Raw genomic sequence first — 22,736 nt, 5'->3', positions numbered from 1 at the left:
GCCATAATTCAGACTGTGACTATGAGGTAAGAAGAAGAGTAGAGAGGGCAGTGGAAGACTTCAGTTTGTAAATGCCGTTCTCCTCATATCCAGATGATAGAACCTTCCTCGATTCACGATCAAGGACTCGCACTGTAGAACTGTCAAACTCCACCAGAAGACCAAGAGAGCAAATCTTATGGACTGAAAGGAGATGGTATCCCAATCCTGGTACATGCAAAACCTCTGAAGTATGGGTGCCACCTCGTCCATCCGGAATAAGCTGCATCTTACCCCGACCTGCAATAGAAACTGAAGAGCTGTCTCCAATGAGAACCTGCCCACGCGAAGGTCGCAGCTGGGCAACACCATCTGATGAAGGAGTCATGTGCCGTGAGGCACCACTATCAATAATCCACTCTCGAGATTGGGAAGCCGCCATCGCAGCATCAAAAGCATTCGGTGAAGCGTCCTCAATGACAACTAAGTGTAGAAATGCAGCTGATGAGGGTGCAGCCACCGCTCCAGAATCCTTGGTTTCCTTCTTCTTGGTGTCCTTCGAGTCTTTGTCAGGGCAATCCTTCTTCCAATGGCCAGTCTTTCCACAAATATGGCGTGTGGAGTCTTTGTCCTTGTCCTTCTCCTTGTCCTTCTTGGACTTGCTATCCCCCTTCTTCTTCTTTTGGTCCTTCCCCTTCTTCTGAGAGGCTTGACCTGTCAACGCCTCCGTCTTGGAAGCATTCTGTCCCTTTAACTGTTCCTCTTGGTCCAAGACCATAGGAACCAACTCCTCCCACCGAAGAGTAGACTCTCGCCCTGAAGCAATAAGGGCAGAGTAAAATGTACCGAATCGTGGCGGCAACTGGGACAAAAGTGTGATCGCCATGTCTTCGGAGGAGATGGGCTTCCCCGCATTCTGAACCTGCATTTGTAGCTGCCTTAGCTTGTTAATGTGTTCCCTTAGCGAAGAAGACTTATTGACGGACAAGGTCCGCATCTGTACCTCCAAAGAAACCCTCTTCATCAGGGTCATCCGATTGTACATTTGATCAAGCTCCAGCCATATCTCACGAGCCACCGTCAAGTGCTCGATGTGAGCGATCACGGCTGTAGTGCATGAGAGAAAGAGAAAGGATCGAATCCTGGCATTCAGTTTGTCCCAATGAGACTGGGCCCTGGCTAACTCCGTACGAGCATCGGAAGAGAGTTTGGACTCATCTCTTACCGAAGGCCGGTCAATATCTTCCTGTACCAACTCCGCCAAATCATAGGACTCCAGAATGGCCAACATCATAACGCGCCAAATGCGGTAGTTGTCGCCGTCGAGCTTCTGATCTGTAGGAAGAGCCGGTAGGACAGGCACCTTCCGGTCCATAATCGCCTGGAACTCCAAGTCCATCTCTGTAGACATCTTCACCTGCAATGCCTTCTCAAACGCAAAAGCAGCCCCCTCTGACTGGGTAAACTCAGCCTGCTAAGGCTCTTCCGCGTCCCGTAGCTTCTTCACCCGCCAGAGGCGATGAAAAAGCAAAACCTGCACTTTTAGGTTGAAAACTCAAACTTTCTTCGCGTCAAACAGCAGTAAACAGCAGCAAATCCACCACCTGTACTCCTTTCCTGTGCGCCCACACTCGTTTCAGCCTTGTTCCAAGGCGCAGCCCTCCTGTCTGCCCTTAAACGCAAAAAACGCAAATTTGTGTCGCGATGGAAACTCCTCTTCAGGTTGATTTTGCGCTTAGTCAGCCCTCAAACACTGCTCTGATACCATGTCAAAGTGCAGCGGTGCGGAAGCGTAGGATTGAGAGAGAGAGAACGCAGAGAGAGAAGGGAGAGAAAGAGACAGTGTACACTGAAGATCTGCTGTATAAAGAATGCTGAATACAAAGATATACACGGGCGCAGTGCGCTGGACTGCGTGTCTCCACCTCGACGATGCGACCTGCTGTCCACCTCGAAGTCTGCTGCAGTCTGCACTGTCTGCTGTCTGAAATCTGTGAACAGAGACAGAAATCTGCACGGCACCGGTCTGTAATCTGCGACAGAGAATAGTGGCCAGACTGCTGAAAACGTCAGCAATAAATAGGCGAAAAATCACCTAGAACGGGGCGCCAAAATAGGGCGCAGCCAGGAATAAAATGGCTGCAGGCAGACGGACTGCCACGTGGCAGTCCGACTGCACAGTCCGACTGTGCAGCAGGTCCGATTGCTGCTGGTCCGACTGCTGCAGCTGGTACTGCCCTACCAGACAGGCTATGATCTCTGACACAGGTCTGCCAGTTTTTTTTGGTGTTTTGGCTATTTAGCAAATACACATACTCTTCAGTCTTCAGTCTTCCGTCTTCTGTTTGCAGGTGTACACTCCAACTCTCCGACTCTCCATGGTTGGTGCTACCATCATCATCAGTCTGATCTAGTGCCCTCAATGATGCTTTGGGTTGCGTGTAGAGATTGATTAGTCCATCCCCATTGTATTAGCATTCTTCTTCAGTCGGTGCAATATTCTTCCTTCATCTTTTACTTCCTCTCTTTCTCTCTCTCTTTACTTCTCTTTGTGTTTGTGTTTCTCTTCTATTGTGCACTCTCACATGGTATCATTGCCTAAGTGCGGACACAGTTTGGAGATTTTTTGTAGAAGAGTAGGTTTTCATCACGGAGGAGCAGCCCAGATCTTCCAAATATAGATTTTAATCTTGCGTTTGTTGCATTCAGTGCTCATTGAGGTGGTCCACCAGTCCCCATTCGACCTCTGGTAGCTAGATGACTTCCTCAGGAGCTAGGCAACAACATCTGAGCAACAAGCAGCCTCTGTTTTTCAGCGTTTTGCTTAAGATGCAAATTTCTTACAATAGGCGACAATTGCCTGGTGGCAAGCGACAGCTTACTAGTGACAGGTGATAGCTTCCTAGTGGCAAGCAATAGCTTTTCCTTGACAAATGATGCATCTATAGTTCTTTAGCTGATTGCCTTCTGTCTCCCGCATGTCTCCATCAAAACGCAGCTTTTTGGGTGATTGTAGGCTCAAAGATGTCTTATCGGTTCATAAGCTTTGATAACTCAGAGAAGAAACTTCTTTCTAGCCACTCTTTTCAGTGGAGACATGATTATAGTCGGCGAGAGGAGTCCCCCATTCACACGCGTCTCTCCTTTATTCATCATTCACAGAAGGCTTTGTCCTCAGTGAAGATGTCATCGTTGATACCCTCAGTGGAGGTGCTTATCTTACCTTCATTACCAAAGGAAGACAAACTCGATGGTTCCAACTATTTGTTGTGTTTGTGTAAGATGGAGTACATACTCAACACCTTCAATCTTTGGGCTCGTCTCTGATTCTATCCCTAGCCTAAGGAGGATCCGACAGATGGGACTTCTATGGACTGAGTAGCCTTATGGGAGCAGGTGAACTCTCGAGCCTGATCCTCTCTCTTTATGAGTTTGCTGGATTCTGTCCTTGTGCATGTTCGCAAGTTGAAGACTGTGGTGGAAGTGTGGAAGAAGCTTATGTCTTTGGATCAACATAAGACAAAGTTTACCCACAAGGTTTTCCTTGAGAAGAAGTTGCGGATGCTTCATCTTGATAACTCCTTTCTGAAGGAGCACATCATGAAGATGGAGGACATTAGGGGTGAGCTTGCTTCTCTTGGTCAGATGATATTCTTCAAAGACATGGCTATGATGATATTATCCTTTTGACTTTGTTGCCATATTCTTGGTTCAATGTCTTCTACACTAGCCTTATCACATCGAGGATTTGTATGACACTTTTATGGGAGGAGTTTTTACCACTTGTTTTGGAGCATTAGGAGCGACTCAAAGAGGTTGGGGCTAGTGGTTCTGGCTCCACCAAGGCATTTACTACAAGTGCAGGTGGAGGAAAGAAGAAGAAAGCGCAAGCCAAGGACAAGAAGTAGGAGGACAAGAAGGATGAAAAGAACGAAAAGAAGCCCAAATGTCCACATTTTTGGGAAGGGCACTTATCTCGAGGAGAAGTGTTGGTAAAAGTACCTCTATTTGAAGTTAAGGGAAAAGGATTTGAAGGATACTAAGGTTGCTTCTACGACGATAGAGTTTGTCTTTGTGCATGTCTTTGCTCACAAGGATAAAGCTCTTGCTTCTTCCACTTGGGAGAAGCCTTGACTTGTTGACAGTGGGGCCTTTTCTCACATGACCTACAGACAAGATTGGCTTTAGGACCTAAGAGGCAAAGGGGGCACCGTCACCATGGGGGACAATTCTATCATTCTTGTTTGAGGAGTGGGGACTATTCCTTTATTGCGAGACATGCAATCTTCTTTGGCCAAATTTCTCTATGTATAGACAAAAAGTTTTAATCTTTTGTTTGTTGGGAATAAAGGGCAATCGTGCCTTTTATATGTGCACGGGTGTGAACACACTCTTAGCACATTTGTCCTTTCATATATATTTATCTAAAACCTAAAGAGGTACACTAGTCGTCTTTTGTAGTGAACATCAAAGGTGTCGTGCTCACTCTCCTTTCTACTGCCTTCTACTCTCTGTGTGTGTTATTCATTGTGTTCACTCTCAGCTCCGTCAGACTCTATTAAACTAGTATCAGAGAGGGTAACAGGCATGAGGTAAATGGTGTGAGGTGACACGCCTGAGGTAATAGGCAGGCGAAACACGTCGCAGGCTGTAGGAGACGTGTTTGAGGCGACTAGCAGGCTCATGCCACACACCGCAAGAAACAGTCGCAAGCTAGTAGGTAGGTCGTGGGTTGCAAGAAATAGTCATAGGCGACTAGCAGGCTGCAAGTTGTAGGCGAGGCGACAATCGACAAGCGACTAGATGGCAGCATGCGACACGTGACCAACGTGGGTAACGGGCGACGGCTTTGCGGAGCTTGCACTTCTAAGTGTACAGGCAAAATACGGGTGGAGCGGTGCGAGTGTGATCAAGCTGTTCAAGTACCTTCTATGTACTCTTCGTTGATTTCTTTTCAGCACCATTATAAAAAACAATTGTGCTTTTTCAAGGTGTTTAATGATTTGTTTTCAGGTTGCTAAAGTATCATATATTACCACTTGGAAATACCATGCATGAGTCTCGTGATGATGCGTGACATGTTTTATGAAAGCTTGGCATGGACTACAACAACATCCATGCATGTGTCAATGATTGCATGTTGTTTCGAGGAGAGTATGAAAATGTAGGGGATGTGATTTTGTAGGTAATCATGTATGTCAACCTCCAAGGATCCTATTGATGGTTCTCTTACAGGTGATTCTTCATCATCGATTGACCCTTCTCTACCCTTAGTTCCTCTCCTTCCTTTCAAGTTGCCTCTTAGCACCCCTTCTTTGTCTTTGGCTCTTCCCCCTCCGCCTTTTCCTCTTCCATCCTCTACTCTAGCTTTCCTACCACCTTTGACGGATAGGACTACTACTTCATCATCACATACTTCCACCCCTTCAGTCTCCCCTCCAGAGTCTTCTAGGGTTGCTTGATCATTAGAAGGGAAGCCTTATTTTGATGAGGAGGATTTACCTTCCCTTGGTGAGAAGTCCTTACCACAAATAGGTGCATTACATGTACAGGAGGCTGCTTAGTCTCTTTCATAGCAGGATGAGTGTATTTGGATTCCTTGTTGGTACGGACAACTCATTCAAGATTTAGGTGTTTTTACTTTTTTGCTTCTCCTACAAGTCCATTTAGATTAACTCATTGCAGAATAGTTCACTTTGTGTAAACTATGCTCTTATGTTCCGAATTATTCATGACAGTGAGCCTACTACCATTAAGGAGGCTCTTGCACAAGATATTTGGTGTCAGGTCATGTAGGAGGAGCTTGATTCTATTGAGCGTAATTAAACTTGGGAATTGGTTCCGAGTCTCCCAAAGTGGAAGGTGATAGGCATGAAGTGGGTCTATAAGACTAAGCACCTTGCAGATGGTTCCTTGGACAAGCATGAAGCTCGGCTTGTTGCAAAGGGTTTTACTCAGAGGGCCGGTTTGGACTATTTTGAGACTTTTGCACCTATGGCTCAAATGTCTACCATTCAGGCTATTTTGGCACTTGCTGCCCACCACTGTTTATTAGATGGATGCCAAGTCTCCCTTCTTGAATGGCATTCTTGAGGAGGAGATTTATGTTTCACAGCCTCCAGTTTTTCTTGTGCAAGGGAAGGATGACCATGTCTACAGGTTGTGGAAGGCCCTCTATGGCCTTAAGCAGGCTTCTCGCGCTTGGTACTAGAGGATCGATCGATTCTTGCTTCAAAGTGGCTTCCATTGATTGGCTCATGACCCCAACCTATATTTCAAGGTTGAGGGTGACACGTGTTTTGCTCATCTTGTATGTGGATGATGTTATTATTACAAGGAGCTCTATCCAGGAGGTTGATCGTACTCAGGAGATTTTGTGACAGGAGTTTGACATGACGGATCTTGGGATTCTACATTTATTCCTTGGATTGGAGATCGATCAGATGGCACATGGCATTTTTATTTCGTAGCATATGTACATTACGGAACTTCTCTTGGAGTTTGATATGGTTGATTGCCAGCCTATTTCTTGCCCCATGGACCCAAAGTCCAAACTTCTGTTAACCGGAGCTCCGCTTCTAGATGCCACCCATTATAGGTGTCTTGTTGGCTCCCTCATCTGTTTTATTCACACTCGACCGGATATTTCTTTTGTCGTGGCCTTGCTGTCTTCTTTCATGAAGACTCCCACTTAGAAGCATTGGAGAGTGGCCTTGCATGTTCTTCAATATTTATAGGGGTCTTGATTCTATGGGACCATGTATGGAGAGGGGGTTACTCTCTCTGGTTGGAGTGATTTTGATTGGGTAGGTGATGTGGATTCGAGACGGTCCACTATAGCTTATATCTTCTCCCTTGGTTTGGGAGTTATCTGGTGGAGCAACAAGAAACAACCTAGTGTGGCCCTTTTTTCTACAGCGGCAGAGTATTGGAGGTGGTTTGGCTTCGTCGCATGTTAGTGGAAATTGGCTTTCCTTAGCCTAGACCTACAGAGTTGTGTGTTGACAACTAGAGTGCTCTTGCTCTAGCAAAGAACCTTGTGATTCATGCCCGTACGAAGCACATCGAGATTCAGCAAAGTATGTTCGAGAGCGGATTGTGGATTCCAAGTTAGCGGTGGCCCTGTTCCAAGGAGGACAATGTAATAAATCTCTTTACGAAGCCTTTGCCTAAGGCTTCTATGCTTCATCACATGAGGTTGTTACGTCTTCAGACACTCCCAGGATCTAAGAGGGAGTAACCTGCCTATGATTAGCAGTCTATCATCTCCTGGTTGAGCTCCTGTTAGAATCTGATGGAGATATAGGAGCTTTAGCAGTTTAGGTGCATTTTCTTCATTTGTCGGCTTTCTGTGTTCATTTCTAGGTCAGTTTCTACTCCCCATAGTTTGCCTACACCTATTAGACATTGTCATTGTTATTTGGCATTTTTTGGGGTCTCCCCTATTTTTTTGGCATTTTTCTCGAGTGACCAGCATTTATTGTTGGTTGGCCACCATTTATGGCCCGTATAGGAGCAGGCCAGCCAAATTTTTAGTGTTTTGGCTATTTATAGCTGCACCCCCCACCATTTGGTAGACACACTCTTTAGTCTTCAATCTTTCATTTGTAGGTGCACACTTTGATACTCCGACTCTTTGTGCTTGGTGATGCCATCGTCATCAGTGTGATTTGGTGCCCTCATTGTCACTTTGGGCTGCGTGCAAGGATTGATCAATCCATCCCCATTGTATCAACATTCTTCTTCAATCAATGCAATATTTTTCCTTCATCTTTTGCTTTCTTTTTTCTTTGCTTCTCTCTGTGGTTGTGGTTCTCTTTCGTTGCACACTCTCACATCTTCTTAGTTGCCTTTATTCCAATGGTAGTATCTTCTTTGTTTTCTTGTAGGTACTTTATGGAAAGACATCTATGGGCGACATGTATGCTATGGGGGATCGTGTGACTCAAGATCATTGAGATGACCGACTACTATCCTATTACTCTTTCCTGTTATATTCTTTCAGGGCTTCCAGTCCCTGATTGGCATTGACGGCATCTCTTGAGTAGGTGCCAATCCTACCCTCTCTCTCCACATCCGACAAGCTGGACGGGTCAAACTATCCTCTATGGTCGTGCCGCATGGAGTGTCTACTCGATGATGGTGACCTTTGGGATTTTATTACAATCCCTATACATTGATCTACCGTGGATCCTCATGATGGTGTGATTGTGGATTCGACAACTTTATGGGATCGGTTGAATGCCAGAGCCTTCTCTTCTCTCCTTTTGAGTTGTATAAGTTCTATGTTTGTGCTGTGCTGCTACAGAGATTTGGACGAGATTGGCATCTCTCGTTCGGATCCAGACATTTGGGCATCGATTATGTCTAGTGTTGAAGCTACAACAACTCTTTGTTGCAGATTCCCCTATGATGAGGGATGATGTCCACAGGATGGAGGAGATTCGGGATGAGCTTTCATTCCTTGGTACGCACATTTCTTTGGAGGACCTAGTTGTGACACTTCTCTCACATCTTCCGACACCTACATATGATGTATTCTCTACGAGTCTTCTCACTTCTCATAGCCAGGAGACTCACACTTGGGAGGAGCTAGTTTTATTGGTGCTTAAGTAGGATGTGCGTCACAGTGAGATAGATTCTTGTGGAGCCTGTGCACATGGTCGTGCTTATGGGGCTTTATCTACAAGTATAGGATATGCCATGCAGAAGAAAGGAAAGAGGATGAAGTTGGAGTCATCTTTTGACTTTGATGCAACTTTTGTGGAGAAGTGTAGAGGATATCGCACGTGTGCTTGTCGTGGGAAGACCGCGCACCCCTATGAGAAGTGTTGGAGGAAATACCCTCACCTTCGTTCGAGAGTGCAGGATGGATCTATATTGGAGCCTTTGTCGCCCTCCACTTCGTCACTCACTATTACCACCGAGTTCGTGTTTCTATACATTTATTAGGTGGAGGAGCCTTCTTCGATTGTCTCATCTTTTGAGCAACCTTGGTTCATTGATAGTGGTGCATCAAGTCCTATGACTCCATATGGTGATTTGTTACTGGCTCTCCGTCGTGAGAGGGTATCGTCATTGCTGGTGACATTTCTTTAGTGCTTGTTAGTGGTGTTGGTACCTTGCCTCTATTGTCTAACCGTCCATTGAGCTCTATTTCCAAGGCCCTACATGTTCCTAACTCGGGATTTTGTCTCCTCTCAATTCATGGCCTTCCTAGACTCAGGATTGGTGCTGTTTTCATTGAATTGGCCATCTTTGTTGAGGATTCTTCTATAGGAGCCACTTTTGTGATAGGTTGGTAGGAGAGGGGGTTACCTATGCTTCATTCCCCTTCCATTGTGTAGGGTCCTTTGGGGCAGCTTTCTATTGTTGCACTCGTTCCAGATTGTGTACCGTCTATTCCACAGGTTCAATCCCATCCCCCACCATCTCCCTTGGCGGTTCTCTCGTACCTCCCATCCCTTTCAGAGGGGGATGATATTGGTGATGTGGCTGTGGATTTCTTGGCCCTTTGTGTTTCAAAGTGGGCTTCCCAAGATCATGAGGAGTTGCTTCAAGATTTCTAGTCTACTTTGGGCCTTTCTTTTATGCGGCTATCCTGTTTCTTTGTCATCAATCCACATCCACTGCTGCTTAGCCCTTGGTCCCTGGTGTTTCTATGCAGCTTATGGGGCTTTCGATAGTTCCTTGCTATCGTCTCATAGTTGGGTTAGAGGCTTGGCTCACCCATCCCCAATTGGAGTTTTGAGGAGTAATTTGTTCGAGGCCTCTTTGTTTCCTTTGCCCTTTGGTGGCCTTCCATTTGATTGGCTATTTATATAAAGAGGGGGTCTTTCTCCTTGATTGGCTTTCTTCATCGGCATTGGCACTCTTCATGTCACCCTCAAATCCAAATCTCCTTTGGCCTTTCGCCACATCTAGGATCTAAGAGGGGGTGTTAGCAGTCCTGTGTTTTGTGTGGTCATCTTCTACTTGTAAACCTCAAAGTTAGATGGGGACATCAGGAGCTCTGACGTTGTATTTCTCTATCATTTTATGTGTTTTAGACACTTTAGATGGAGGGCACATTAGTGCATTTCTTTTTGTGCACTTTTGGCTATTTTTTAGGGGTTTGGTCACATTTAGGGTTTCTCTCTTTTTCCCCTATATATAGGTGGCATGTCCTCCCACTCTCATTATCCATTATCTATCATTGATTCTTCGTGATCAGCCAGCCCTCCTCATTCTCTCATCCCCCTCCACCGTCTGGGGCCCACACTGACATGTAGAGTTGCATGTTGGGGCTGAGTGTCGCACCCTTGTACCTTCAGCCATTGTAGTCACATTGTTCCTTCTCTCTCCTGAGTTCTCTTTTGTCTCCTGCTCTCTGTGTTCACTTTCCTCTCTCCGTTGCACACACTCACAAATAGGACCCTATAAACCACTCAATAGAGGCTGCCCTTGTGGATGGTCCTACCCTGAAGGACCTGAAGGCAATCTAAGTGACCACAGACAGTTATGATACAGAAGTGTCCTGGGCAGAATCATGCAACGAGAACAATGCCATGATCTGACTGAGGTAAAAGCAGGGCCTGCAAACCCAAAAACAGCAGGCATCAACCTTGGAGAACCCTTCCTAGCCTATGTATGCACAACCCAGAACCCTATAATAGCAGCACTCGCGACCATGTCTTCACACTCTGAGCTATTATCTGGGAGAGCAGAGCATATGGGGGAGACAGATCTATTGTTGCTTTATGAATTTCAGCAAAGCATTTGATATAGTGCTACAAGCCAAGCTCATGCACAGATTATGGGAGTTGGGGGTCCCTGCTGAGGTGTGTTGGGGTGTTCTGGCATGCTTCATGACAAATCAGGTTGGACCTGCTGTCATGCGGCTGTGTGAACCCTCAATTGTCCCTCGTTATCACTCTACTTCTCACACTTGTCTACTGCCTGCCTGTTGCCTTCTGCATTGCATGTGCTGCCTGTTCTGTCATCATGTGCTCCTAGCTGGCATATTTTGGTGGAATGGTCACAGTACTTCCATTTCAGGTGATGCGATGTGTTCTCCATTGCATGTGCTGCCTGTTCTGTCATCATGTGCTCCTCTGCTGGCATATTTTGGTAGAATGGTGGTCACAGTACTTGGGGTGATCATGTGTGTTTCAACTTGATTTAGAGTCATCTACATAGCTGAGTTTCCAAGTAATCATCCTACTGGGGCCCTTGTAACATCCATAAGGCCTTGGCCAATTGATCTGTGGACAAACTGGACCACTCAACGAGTTATAATTGCAATAATCAAGGCAATGGGTTGTGGTCCTTTCAATCCTCAAATTTTCACATAAGCTTTCTTATACCATGTTATCTTATACATTCTGGATGTCCAATAAGGTGAAAGTGTAAGGTTCTAATTCATGTCACTGTTTTCTAATGTTTTTTCATTTGGTTTCATCAGATCATTTGCAAAAACCCTTGAAACAAAGATCAGGAAAGACTGGCTCAAGAAGCTTGCCATTGTAGCACAAGCCAGAAGCAAAATCTTATGAATCTTGTTGTCATGACATTTTTGTAGTTGTTCATGCTGCTGTGGTCTTACTTTTCGGTGGTATTGACCGATCCTGGTGGTGTGCCTCAATCATGGAGGCCGGATGCAATTGATGAAGACCTGGAGGCTGAGACATTTCCTCTAGCTTCTTCTATTGGTCAACCTGGGGGAGGGATCACCCTACCTACATCAGTTATCCACGGCACATCTCTCAGTCCAAAAGTGCGGTTTTGCAAGAAATGCAATCAGTTCAAGCCTCCTCGCTGTCATCATTGTTCACTTTGTATGTACTATGTGTAGATATCTCTTTGATTACAGCTATATCTGGTCAAATACTGAAGTTATTTAGGTGCATACATAGCAAATCCAAGCTCTTTTCTAGTGGATTGAAATGTTTCTTTGTAGGGTCACTGTATTCTCTGTTATTTCAGCTCAGCTATTACTTGATAACTTCCTTGATCCATATTCAGGTTTGGGTATGTTTTCTTATTTAGTGGGAATATGGTTTTCTTAGGTGCTAATATATTTCAGTGTAAGACTTAAGTACTCAGATCTTTCCACAACATGTTTGCCCAGGTGACATGGGTGATATTGCTTGATAAAATTTTTGACCAGTATTTGTACTTAGGTAGTGGGGGTATTGTTTTTCTAGGTGCTAATGGCCTTGTTAACATGAATTTCTGTTTGGAGGATACTGGCAACATTTTTCAGATTTCCTCTTGTTAAGATCAGTATAGAGTGACTCTTGTATTGTGATATGTCTGGAGTCAGAAAGAAAGTGGAATGATTGTAGGCCAAATGGTTGGCTTATAGATGATTGGAACTTGGACATTATGCTTGTTGAGAAATCCTTCAACCTTCACCCTTCACTCGCAGTTTGCGTTTTTGCGTTTCTGCGTTTTGCCTTTAGGGTTTGCAGCCCCAAAAAGGGGCGCCATCCTAGACTGACTGTGTCTATTTATAGGCCACTCTCTCATTCATTCCTCACGGCTGATTCATTCAGTCTGTCACCTCTTCTCTCTAGCCTCTCCACTACCCTCACACCCCTTTAGGATGACATTGTGGTTCATGGTTCGTGGCTGTCTTCGTCATCTTCCTTGTGCTACGGCACCCTTGTTCCCTTGTATCACATTCACTCCAGGATTCAAAACTTTATCATTCCATTCATCAGAGTTTCTTCTCTCTTCTCTTCTCATCTTCATGTTTGCCGAGTTCACTCCGTGTTCCTCCCCTCAAACCCTACTGTCTCGCTGGTACATCATCTTTTGACATGGTATCAGAGCCGGTTCTACTCAAATAGTGGCAAAGATCTTCTACTCCAGTGAAGGTAAAGACCGGTGGCGGGTTCCGCATCCACTTCTCTTTTTCTTCCGCTGCATCAAAATCTCATTTTTGTAGATTTTAGTCTCTTACTACTGGTCACATCCTCCTCCCACTGGCAGCTCACTTCTAGCCCTTCCACTGCTCTCCTACACCTTGAGGCGGACATTGCGGTTCGTGCTTCACACTGTCCTCACATCCCTTGAGGCGGACATTGCGGTTCGTGGTTCATGGTGGCTGACCTCTTTCTTTTTCAGTAAGGTGCATCCATGGCTTCTTTACCAATAGATGTCCAGACTACTGGGTGCTTCTACTGTGGCATCATCGGACACACCACCGATGCTTGCTGACTTCGACCTTTGCTCCCCTCCCCTCCGGAGTACATGCGTCTTCCACCAGGCACTCCTTGTGCCACCTTTCCTTTCTGGGCCACAGAGATCATTCTGCATTAGCTATCAAAGTACTATATTCAAGGCAATAAGACGCATCCGATGCGCACTAAGTTCTTTTGAGCACATGGAGGATCGATTGGCGCTACGACCTCCTGGAGATCATCGCAATGCCAGCGACAGTCTTCTCCCTCTCATTTTTAGGCACAGTGGCTTCCACGACCTACGGATTTGCAGTCCACTCCATCGCGAGACAATGATTGTTTGATATTGTCTCCTCGTCAGTCTGCTCCTTTGAGAGACTGGCTGCTCGACTCCTTCCTCTTCTTCGGCTATCGAGTTTGCTCCATTGAGAGACGACGACTGTTGCCTACCTCTTGCTCATTTTGAGCCCCACCCTTCCCCACCCTCAACTACTCAGGTTCAAGAGGCTACCTTTGGGAGCTCTTGAGCATCCCAGATACCTTCTTCGGCACGACCAGCGGCACTTTCTTCATCATTAGACATTTCAGAGTTCGTGATCCATGAGTTTTTGGATTCCCTATCTACTTCAGAGGGAGATTCAGAGGGGGATGTTATTTCTTTGCTCTCAGAGGGGGCATCTACTTCTTTTTCGACTTCAGAGGGGCTCCCTCCACCTCCCACCTCAAAGGGGAAATCTACTCCACATGAAGTTCTTTATCCATCCTCTACTTTCTTGGGGTGGTTGTCATAGTTGCACTCGTACGTAGTACGAATTGGTTCGTACTATATGGTTCGTACGGTATTGTACGAATGCGTACAAAAAAATAAGTTTTTTTGTTTTTTTTTGTTTGGGTGTGGTTGTCGTTGTTGGTGGTGGTTTGGGTTGTTGACTGTTGTTGTTGTGGTGGTAGTGGTGATTTTGTAGCCTTGATCAATCAACCAAGAAAGGGGGTGGAAGCTTGATTAGACTCCTCATACATGTTTTGTTATGATTTATCCTAGAGCCAAAGGCCATACATAAGGTATTCAAGCAGTTTCAAATGTTTCTAATTGATGTCCCATCATTTTTCACAATATGTTAGTGTCATCAATAAATAAATTCAGCACCATTTGAGAATCATCAAGTAGCTTAATCCTATTGATTTTACCTTTGTTCACAGCTCATTTTGCACCACCCAATCAAAGCATTAGTACACATTGCTAATAAAACTAGGTTAGAGGATAGCTTGGCCTAATGTACCTTCTGAGAGTACACGAATTGGTGAATGTATTATCGGTAGCTACTTTAGCCTTAGCAATGCCAAACAAAACCATAACAAAATTCATAAATCTTTTGCCAAAACCTTTGGTGGTTTGTTTGGTAACTGTTGGTCTCACAGGTCATTTTGGTCTCTTGTAGACGTTAATAAAGCATCTCATGTCATTTCTTCTCTCTCTCTCTCTCTCTCTCTCTCTCTCTTGCCTCTCCCTCTCTCTCAATCTTCTCTCTCAAGCATACATGCCTCTTATTTGTATGATCATTCATGTATGATGTATCCACTCCTATGCATGTACTTATAAGTTGTAGTGCATGTTGCGCATGCGGCATATGCCATAAGGTTTTAGCGTGTTACTCTCAAGTATTCATCTTATATACTCCAATAGCATTGCTATTTAAACTTTAAACATTTGTTCTACCATCTATAGTTCAAAATAATGAAGTTAATTTTTTTTTCGTACTAATATCGTACCGTACCTTATAAAATCTTAAGGTACCATTTAGTATTGTATTTATCGTACCGTACCATACCGTACTTTTCGTACCTGCTATGGTGGCTGTCTTCGACCAGTCATCTCTTCTACTGATACCCAAGATCTTTAGGTAGCACCTAGATCGGGACCTCGGAGGTTCAGCCACAACTTGTTGACGAGGCCTTTGTATTCTTTCCAGCATGGATGCACGGAGCTAGTGGCTTCTCTCCTGAGGTTGAGTTTCGGGTTCTCCAGTTCACTCTGTCTACTATTCTTTACTGTAGGTTCCCTTTTGGGTGGAAATGTTGGATCTTAGGGATCCTCTATCTCCTCTACCTCCTATGCATTGCATATTTTCACCATCTTTGTACTAGGGCGCTTGGGCAAGTAAACAATTTTCCCATGAGGGACACTGTCCAACTGGCACTTGCTGCATGAACATTCTTTAGCATGTAGCATTGCATCTCCACCTCACTCTTCTCTTGTTCCCCTTTTTGGGCTTGAGAGGGGGTGTTGAGAAACCCTTCACCCTTCATCCGCAGTTTGCGTTTTTACGTTTTGCGTTTAGGGTTTGCAGCTCCAAAAAGGGGCGCCATCCTAGACTGACTGTGCCTATTTATAGGCCACTGTCTCATTCATTCCTCATGGCTGATTCATTCAGTCCGTCACCTCTTCTCTCCAGCCTCTCCACTACCCTCACACCCCTTCAGGAGGACATTGCGGTTCTGGTTTGTGGCTGTCTTCATCATCTTCCTTGTGCTACGGCACCCTTATTCCCTTGTATCACATTCACTCCAGGATTCAGAACTTTATCATTCCATTCATCAGAGTTTCTTCTCTCTTCTCTTCTCTTCTCCATGTTTGCCGAGTTCACTCTGTGTTCCTCCCCGCAAACCCTACTGTCTCGCTGGTACGTCATCTTTTGACACGTTTAAGATACCTTTGTCTAAGTAAGCTGACTTCAACTAAAGTTTGACAGCTTGTTTACCATGGTTGTCAACAGAGCACTCTTTAACTGCTACTTTAAATTGTATCGGCGACTTAGATGCACAATTAATCCAAACTATCAAGTGACTTTCAGAGTTAAATTGTGGCTCCCAGATAAAGTTATTGAGGGAAATGCTACCCCATGGGGCTTAGTAAAAAGGAGTAACCCATTGCTAAATGGGGTGCTTCAGGTGTTTGTGTTGTCTAAGTCCAATTGTCATGGTCTTTGTATTATTCCCCTATGGCTGGGTACCATGACGCCATCTGCATTCTGGGCAAAAACAACTCATTTCCAGAATCAAGAGTTGGTTTATGTTATAGCTTTGTGCGGGGAAAGAAAATAGACCAAGCATCACACATTACCTTAATGCTTTGAATTCTGGGTGGTTAGACAAGTTTGTGGAAATCTTCAGAGCTTTTATTGGACCAAATTTGGGAAAGTTGAAGCTTTCTACATCCTTTGGTTGCACTTAACATTTTAGAATATCAAACATCCACCAAAGATGTCTTTCATCTCATGGAGCACATTCACTATTAGCGAACCTATTTAATTACGTGCACCTAGCAGCCATGAAGGGAGTGCTTAGTATCAGCACAAAGCCTCTGAATAGCCCTTGCTACTTTGGGTCTTTGCCTTGCTTGACCTATCTATAGTTGCCTTCCATGTGCAAGGCACTAATATCAGCCATGACCTCCCTACTTACGGAGGTGCTGAAGTTAGGAGTGGAAACATGAGTGACCATATGTGCCTGACCATGTATCTGATAAGTGTGTTGACCGGAGTGAATTCGTCAAAGCCAAAATTTGGTGCTTTACTAATAAGCTATTCTACTGCTGATTATCCTTGGTGTCTATAGGAGATGCCTGTGTTGTTTCATGGCAAATATTTGGAGGGGAGGTGCCCCCCTTGTGGGCATTTGGGTGTGTGAGCCTTTTTAAAAAAAAAAGTTATGTTACTGCCTCCTATGTAACAATGACACAGTTGAAAGTGCTAGAAAATTGTAAGTGAAACACAGTGATCAATATACGTTTAATCAGGGCACAATGAGAAGTGCATTAATAACACAGCACACCTAAAGCATAGTGAACTAGATAAGAACACAAAACACAAAAAGGAGGAGAAAGAGAATCCATTGAATGAATACAATATTGAAATGAATGAAGGAGATACAACTATGTGGACTCAAGGAAAAAGAATATCCAACAACCACTCTCTCTTGTGGGAGTGGGCTGAGGAAGAATGCTGGAAAGTGTTGTGCTCCATGTACAGATCCCACGTGCAGGAAAACCAAGCATGAGAATGTCGATGCAGATGACTAGCAGGGGGCCAGTTGATCCAGAAATGATGAGCATGATGTTGAGGAGTATCTGATAAGTTAGAACACAACCACTTAGAGAGTATCTGACAGTAGATGATTGCTGGAGATGTTGATGAAGATGCTGGACAGCAATTTGGAATCAAAAGTGCAGCATTCAAAAGCTGATGATGACTGATGACAGCAGCAGCACTGTGATGGAAGGGTTTGAGACTGAAAATACACCAGATGGCAGTCCTCTATGGGCAGGATGACAGCACCTGATGATGGTGGCAGCAGTGGCACCAGTAGAGACAGTTGGGCCACAGTCCCAATCTGATGGCAACAATGGCAGCAGCATTCGGGGGCAGCTGCTTTAACTGAAGCAGAGAGTGATGATGAAGATTATGATGATCAAGGGGATGGAATACTGCCACAATATAGAAAGAGCAATGAAACTGGTGGCAGCCTAGTGATACCAGAGGTAGCTGGATGACTGGCAGTAGCATTGGGCGGCAGCTTTTGTGATTGATGTAGACTATGATGATGAAGATAATGATGATAAAGGTGATGGAAGGCTGGCAAGATGTGGAAAGAGGGATGAAACTAGTGTGCACACCAAGTCCCTATTTATACAAAATTATGGAGCTACAACAAGTCTCATGCGTCATATGAAAAGAAAAAATGACTTGTTGGGGCTGTTTAATGAGCCAAACAAATGCCATTAAAATTTGAAAAGGAATTTTGGGTAGTTTAATGTGCTAGATAGCAACAAGGCTTCTTTGTGCCACAAGCTAAAAGAAGAAGGGTATGTTGTAGGGTTTGAAGCTCCAATAGAAGCTTTGTGATAGGTGGCACTTGAAATAAGAAAGAAATAATGTTTAGTTTTGATTGAGCAAGTTGCAAAAGGAGGAGTTCAAGTTGACTTGAAAGTCAATAACCATCTTTGTGCCAGTAGAATAGGGTGGTTGGGAGATCTTCATGTGCAAATGATGATTCGAGTCACCTAGGCTTTTCTAGTTCTCTTGGTGGCCACTTTTCTATAGCTTTGGTGACCCTAGCATTATGGTGCACAAATGCAATGGGGTCGAGCTTCTCTAGTAGTAATTGTGTTGATCTATTGATGGAGAGAGGGTCAACCGGTTATTTCGTGGCATGGCTGGTTCTACTCGGTTGCTACATTGACCCTTGATATCTTAGACTAACTTGGATGGTGGTTTTGAGCTAGAGCTTTCTGAATTGCTGGTCTCATCTCTTTCAGCATCACTTTCATGCCCACATTGAATGACAAATCTCTTGGTTTCCATCCTGCTTCATCAAGTTCTCTTGGTGGCCACTTTTCTATAGCTTTGGTGACCCTAGCATTATGGTGCACAAATGCAATGGGGTCAAGCTTCTCTAGTAGTAATTGTGTTGATCGATTGATGGAGAGAGGGTCAACCGGTTCTTTCGTGGCATGGTTGGTTCTACTCGGTTGCTACATTAACCCTTGATATCTCAGACTAACTTGGATGGTGGTTTTGAGCTAGAGCTTTCTGAATTGCTGGTCTCATCTCTTTCAGCATCACTTTCATGCCCACATTGAATGACAAATCTCGTTTTCATGTACAAAATCACCCTTTTATGAGCTACTTTATCCAAGTAGAGCTCTAGCTGGCCTCTATATTGGTCTTGTTTGGATCTCATACCGACTAGCCATGGTCTACCGAAGATGAGGGGATATGCTCCTAGCTTTGCAAGCATAACATGAAAACCCAAGTATGCTATTTGACCTCCAATGTTAATCTCTAGACTTTCAATAACTCCCAAACATCTTACCTTTGAGCAGTTGGCCATTTTAACCATAAATAGAGACTTTTGTCATTTTAAGATGCATTTGTGGCATTTTCTCTTCCATGATTCCACAACCATCTACATAAACCTAATAAACTTTCCTTCCATGTACCTATGATAAGTATTATGTCTGCCACATTTGATAGGTATACAACCCCCACACATTCAGTTCTCATTCTCCCTTTTTGAATACTAACAAGCCCATGCCATGAACTCATTTGCAGCAGTTGTCCATATGTAACATCAGCCTTCTTACATTTAAGATCCTCAAGTAGGTTATAAGGGACTTGATTGACTCCCAAAGAAAAATCTACCATCTGAATTTTCGTTCTCTATCTAGCCTTATTGCTAGTCTTTGGCTCACCTACAATCTGCTTTCCTTGTTTCTTGTTGCCCTTTGAGATTTAGCTTCAGTGTCCTCTCTCTAGCTCTTTTATTGGCTAGAATATTTGCATTTTCTCGAGCATCAAACAAGTTGGCTTCAATCAGATTCATACTAGTTGGGCCTTCATCAGGTCTTCTTTCCAATTGTTGCCGAGCAGGTTTAGGTTGTCTTTGTTACCATTGTTGTCTAGCGTCTTGCCTAGCATTCCTTTGCAGCATAGGATACATCTCCCCTCCTACTCTTCGTGGATATGGACAATTAGGAGCTAAATCTTGGTTGCATTTTAGGGTCCCTAGTTTGCAACATGCTCATATTTAAATTCAAATTTGCTAACAGTTCTTGCAATTGTGGAATAAATCATCATGAGGTTTTGTATAACCTTATTGCACAACATTTTTGGCCCTTTCAAGTAACACAGAAAGATTTACAACTTGTTGTCCTGCATTTCCTGCAACAATATCAACCATCTTAGGCACGCGAACCGTAGGTGCAGAAAAACCTCTCAATTGTTCCAACCTAATTTGTAACTTGCTTTGCTTTTCCTTGGCTATTTTAATTGCATCCTCAAATGAATTAGGGTCTTTTATCAAGATCTTCTCTTTGATATCAGGTCTAAGTAGAGAAACAAACTTGTTATTTTTCAAAAACATGACTGGAGTTTGCTCCATACCCCGTGTAACCTCTATCCATCTCTCTTTAAATCTAGCAGGCTGCAGCAAATTTAAACACTTTGTCATCCTCTTCTTGATACATTGTTTCTAGAGATCTCCATAAACCCTTAGGAGTTTGCCTCACTACAAACATAGTGATAAAACTGGTTTTAACTTCATTGCAGTTTGCCTTTGTTTCCTGATTCAGCGAATCCCACCATAGTTTTACAAAGCCCTCAAATAGCATATCAATCATTTGAAGCTTGTCAGCATCAGTATCTCTATCACCATTGTAGGCTATCCATTCCAATTTTTTGATAAACTTATTATCATCCTCATTTTCAATACTAGAAAAAGCTTCATTCCCAAGAGCAGCCATGCTTGAGTTTGTATTCAGATGGATTCAGATCCAAATACAATTTCCCAGCTGCCAAAAACCAAACTAAGATACTTAGCAGACACACCAAACAATGGTAGGTGAATTGCAGCAAGCCTCTAACAGCCATGAACCCAACATTACAGAACAAAACATGAGGATCTCCTTACTAATAGATGACTTCTAGCAAAACACTAAGTTCCTCCATGCATCACTTGCTTTTCATAGAATTTTGCTCAAGTTTTCAGCAATTCAGATTTTCAGCAATGCAGGTTTTCAGGGTCTGTAGATTTACCAGATTTGCAAGTGTAGTGGATTACAGAAATTGCAGAACTATAGGACTGTAGAAAGTGCTGAATTTCAAGAACTATAGGACTGTAGAAAGTGCTGAATTTCAAGAACTATAGAATTGCAGGTTTTACAAGTCTATAGGCAACAAACTATTCTGGAACTCAAACCTCTATTTCTGCATAGAATTGTACAATACTTTAATAAACTATTCTTTGATGACATAGTAGACAAAAAGATTTGGAATTGGCTGCAGGAGAAGGTATTTCCTCTTTCAAAGAAATCTACAATTTACAATTATTGCTATTGCAAACTCCTTGTACTTTCCACAACTTGAATTCCGTATTTGGTAATACCAGTATGCAGTGGATGCAGGATAACAGACCTGAAATCCTCAAAACCCTTTGTTTTCCTTTTCTTACCGACATAAAACCCTCAGACATCTACCGTACATAATTTACAATTCAAAAGACAACAGCTCTCTTGTTGTTTTACTTGATAGAGTGTGGGAATTGCAGCAGCAGATCCAAATTTGAACCTTCATCTCCATTTGCATCGCTGTCATGCTCCAAGGCCACAAAACTTTCAGCCCTGCATGTCTCCCTCTCTTTGCAGCTCACCAAAGACATTGAAAACCTTCTGTCACATTTTTATCTCTTTTGCAAACTGATCTGTTTTTCCCATCTTCTAATACATATACCATTGTCCACTAACTCCCCTTCTTTTGCCAAGTGGCAAACATGCTGCCAACTACTCAAAATCTGCTTGTGGCTGCAAATCCCGCTACAGGTGCGCACCTAAAAGCTAAGTGGCAAAACCTTCTGACAAACATGCAAGGTATCATGTAAAACCTCATCCACTACTACAACTTCGGGCAAGCATTGTAAAGTCAAAGAAATGGTTTCTACATTTCTTGTTCAATTTGTTCACACTCAGTGATATGTTTGAGGTTGAGCATTTTCACACAATAAGGTGCCATTGAGGTGGTTGTGTACTATAAGGAGTAGAAATAGGAGCTGCAATAGCTAGAGGCATAGCCTTGCTCCATTGTCCAAGGGAAGTACTACACATGGATGCAATTGTGGCTTGCTGTGGTTTCTTAGCTGTAAGAACCTAGGGCTTAGTATGATACTCCCTTGTTGATATGGTTCAAACGCTAATAGTATGTGGAGAACCTATTCTTTTTAGTGAGTTGTTACTAGAGGGGTTTATTGGTTTCTTTGGTTCCATTGGAGAAAGGAGTGTCAACCTTGATTTGGGTTGCCTTCCCGCCTTGAGGATTCTTGCCACCTCTAGACTTTCCCTTCAAATAAGCGGTTACCAAAGTCCCCTTTGAAAGTGAGAATGGAGAAGAGAACTTGTAGAATTGATCATGTAGCTTTACATAACGCAAGAACCGACATTTGAACTCATAGAAGGTTAGCAAATGGGTTAACAAAATGATGTGTTGCATAAGTGAAAGTATTGAGAAGTTAACTTGTTTAAAAAGAATGTATTTGATTGCCATTTGACTTCGATGAGCCAGTAGTGGCTAACTCAACATGTAATCAGTACTCAGTCAACTTGACTTTCAAATAATCTCCTTGATAGAAAACTCTTGTGGCTCATAATTGAGCTAACACGTCGGGTTCGATCTCTCACCATGTAGTGGTCAAGGAGATGACTCCAATGATCGGATGCTAGGGAAAGATGGTGTAATCGTAAGTGAAACTCATGATCCCTTGTATTAACTTAACGTTTGTTGTTGTAGAGGGAGCCCACGCTCAACCGCCAAGACCCACGGACCGCTTATTGTTTCAACCGTTTCAAGCGAGCTCTAATGGCTATCTCTCACCTAGCCGACGCGCCGTCGATCCTACGAGTGTAGTGAGCTTACCTTGATGCCAGTATGAGTTGTCTTCTCTCTCACACACACCAGTAGCTCCACGATCTTAGATGCTAGTTCAAGCATCCTCAAGCCTCCTCCACCTCCAAAGCTCCATCCATCATAGCTGTGTGCGCGAGAA

At 43.8% G+C, this 22,736-nt stretch overlaps 1 protein-coding gene across 1 annotated transcript in view; it reads left to right on the top strand.

The window, feature by feature from the left end:
• The window catches only part of LOC148036384 (DHHC-type zinc finger family protein), a 129,425-nt gene that overhangs the window by 21,117 nt on the left and 85,572 nt on the right, over positions 1-22,736 (top strand). Inside the window, exon 2 of the mRNA XM_087678381.1 lies at positions 11,540-11,795. Coding sequence (XP_087534507.1) covers positions 11,540-11,795 — 256 coding nt within the window. The remainder of the gene's footprint in view (positions 1-11,539; positions 11,796-22,736) is intronic.

This window comes from Lygodium microphyllum, chromosome 5 (assembly GCF_053477565.2).
Source record: "Lygodium microphyllum isolate KBCC chromosome 5, Lygodium_microphyllum_v1.1.10, whole genome shotgun sequence".
NCBI lineage: Eukaryota > Viridiplantae > Streptophyta > Polypodiopsida > Schizaeales > Lygodiaceae > Lygodium > Lygodium microphyllum.
The sequence above is the reverse complement of the archived record's forward strand: the minus strand, read 5'-3'. Positions and strand labels throughout refer to the sequence as shown.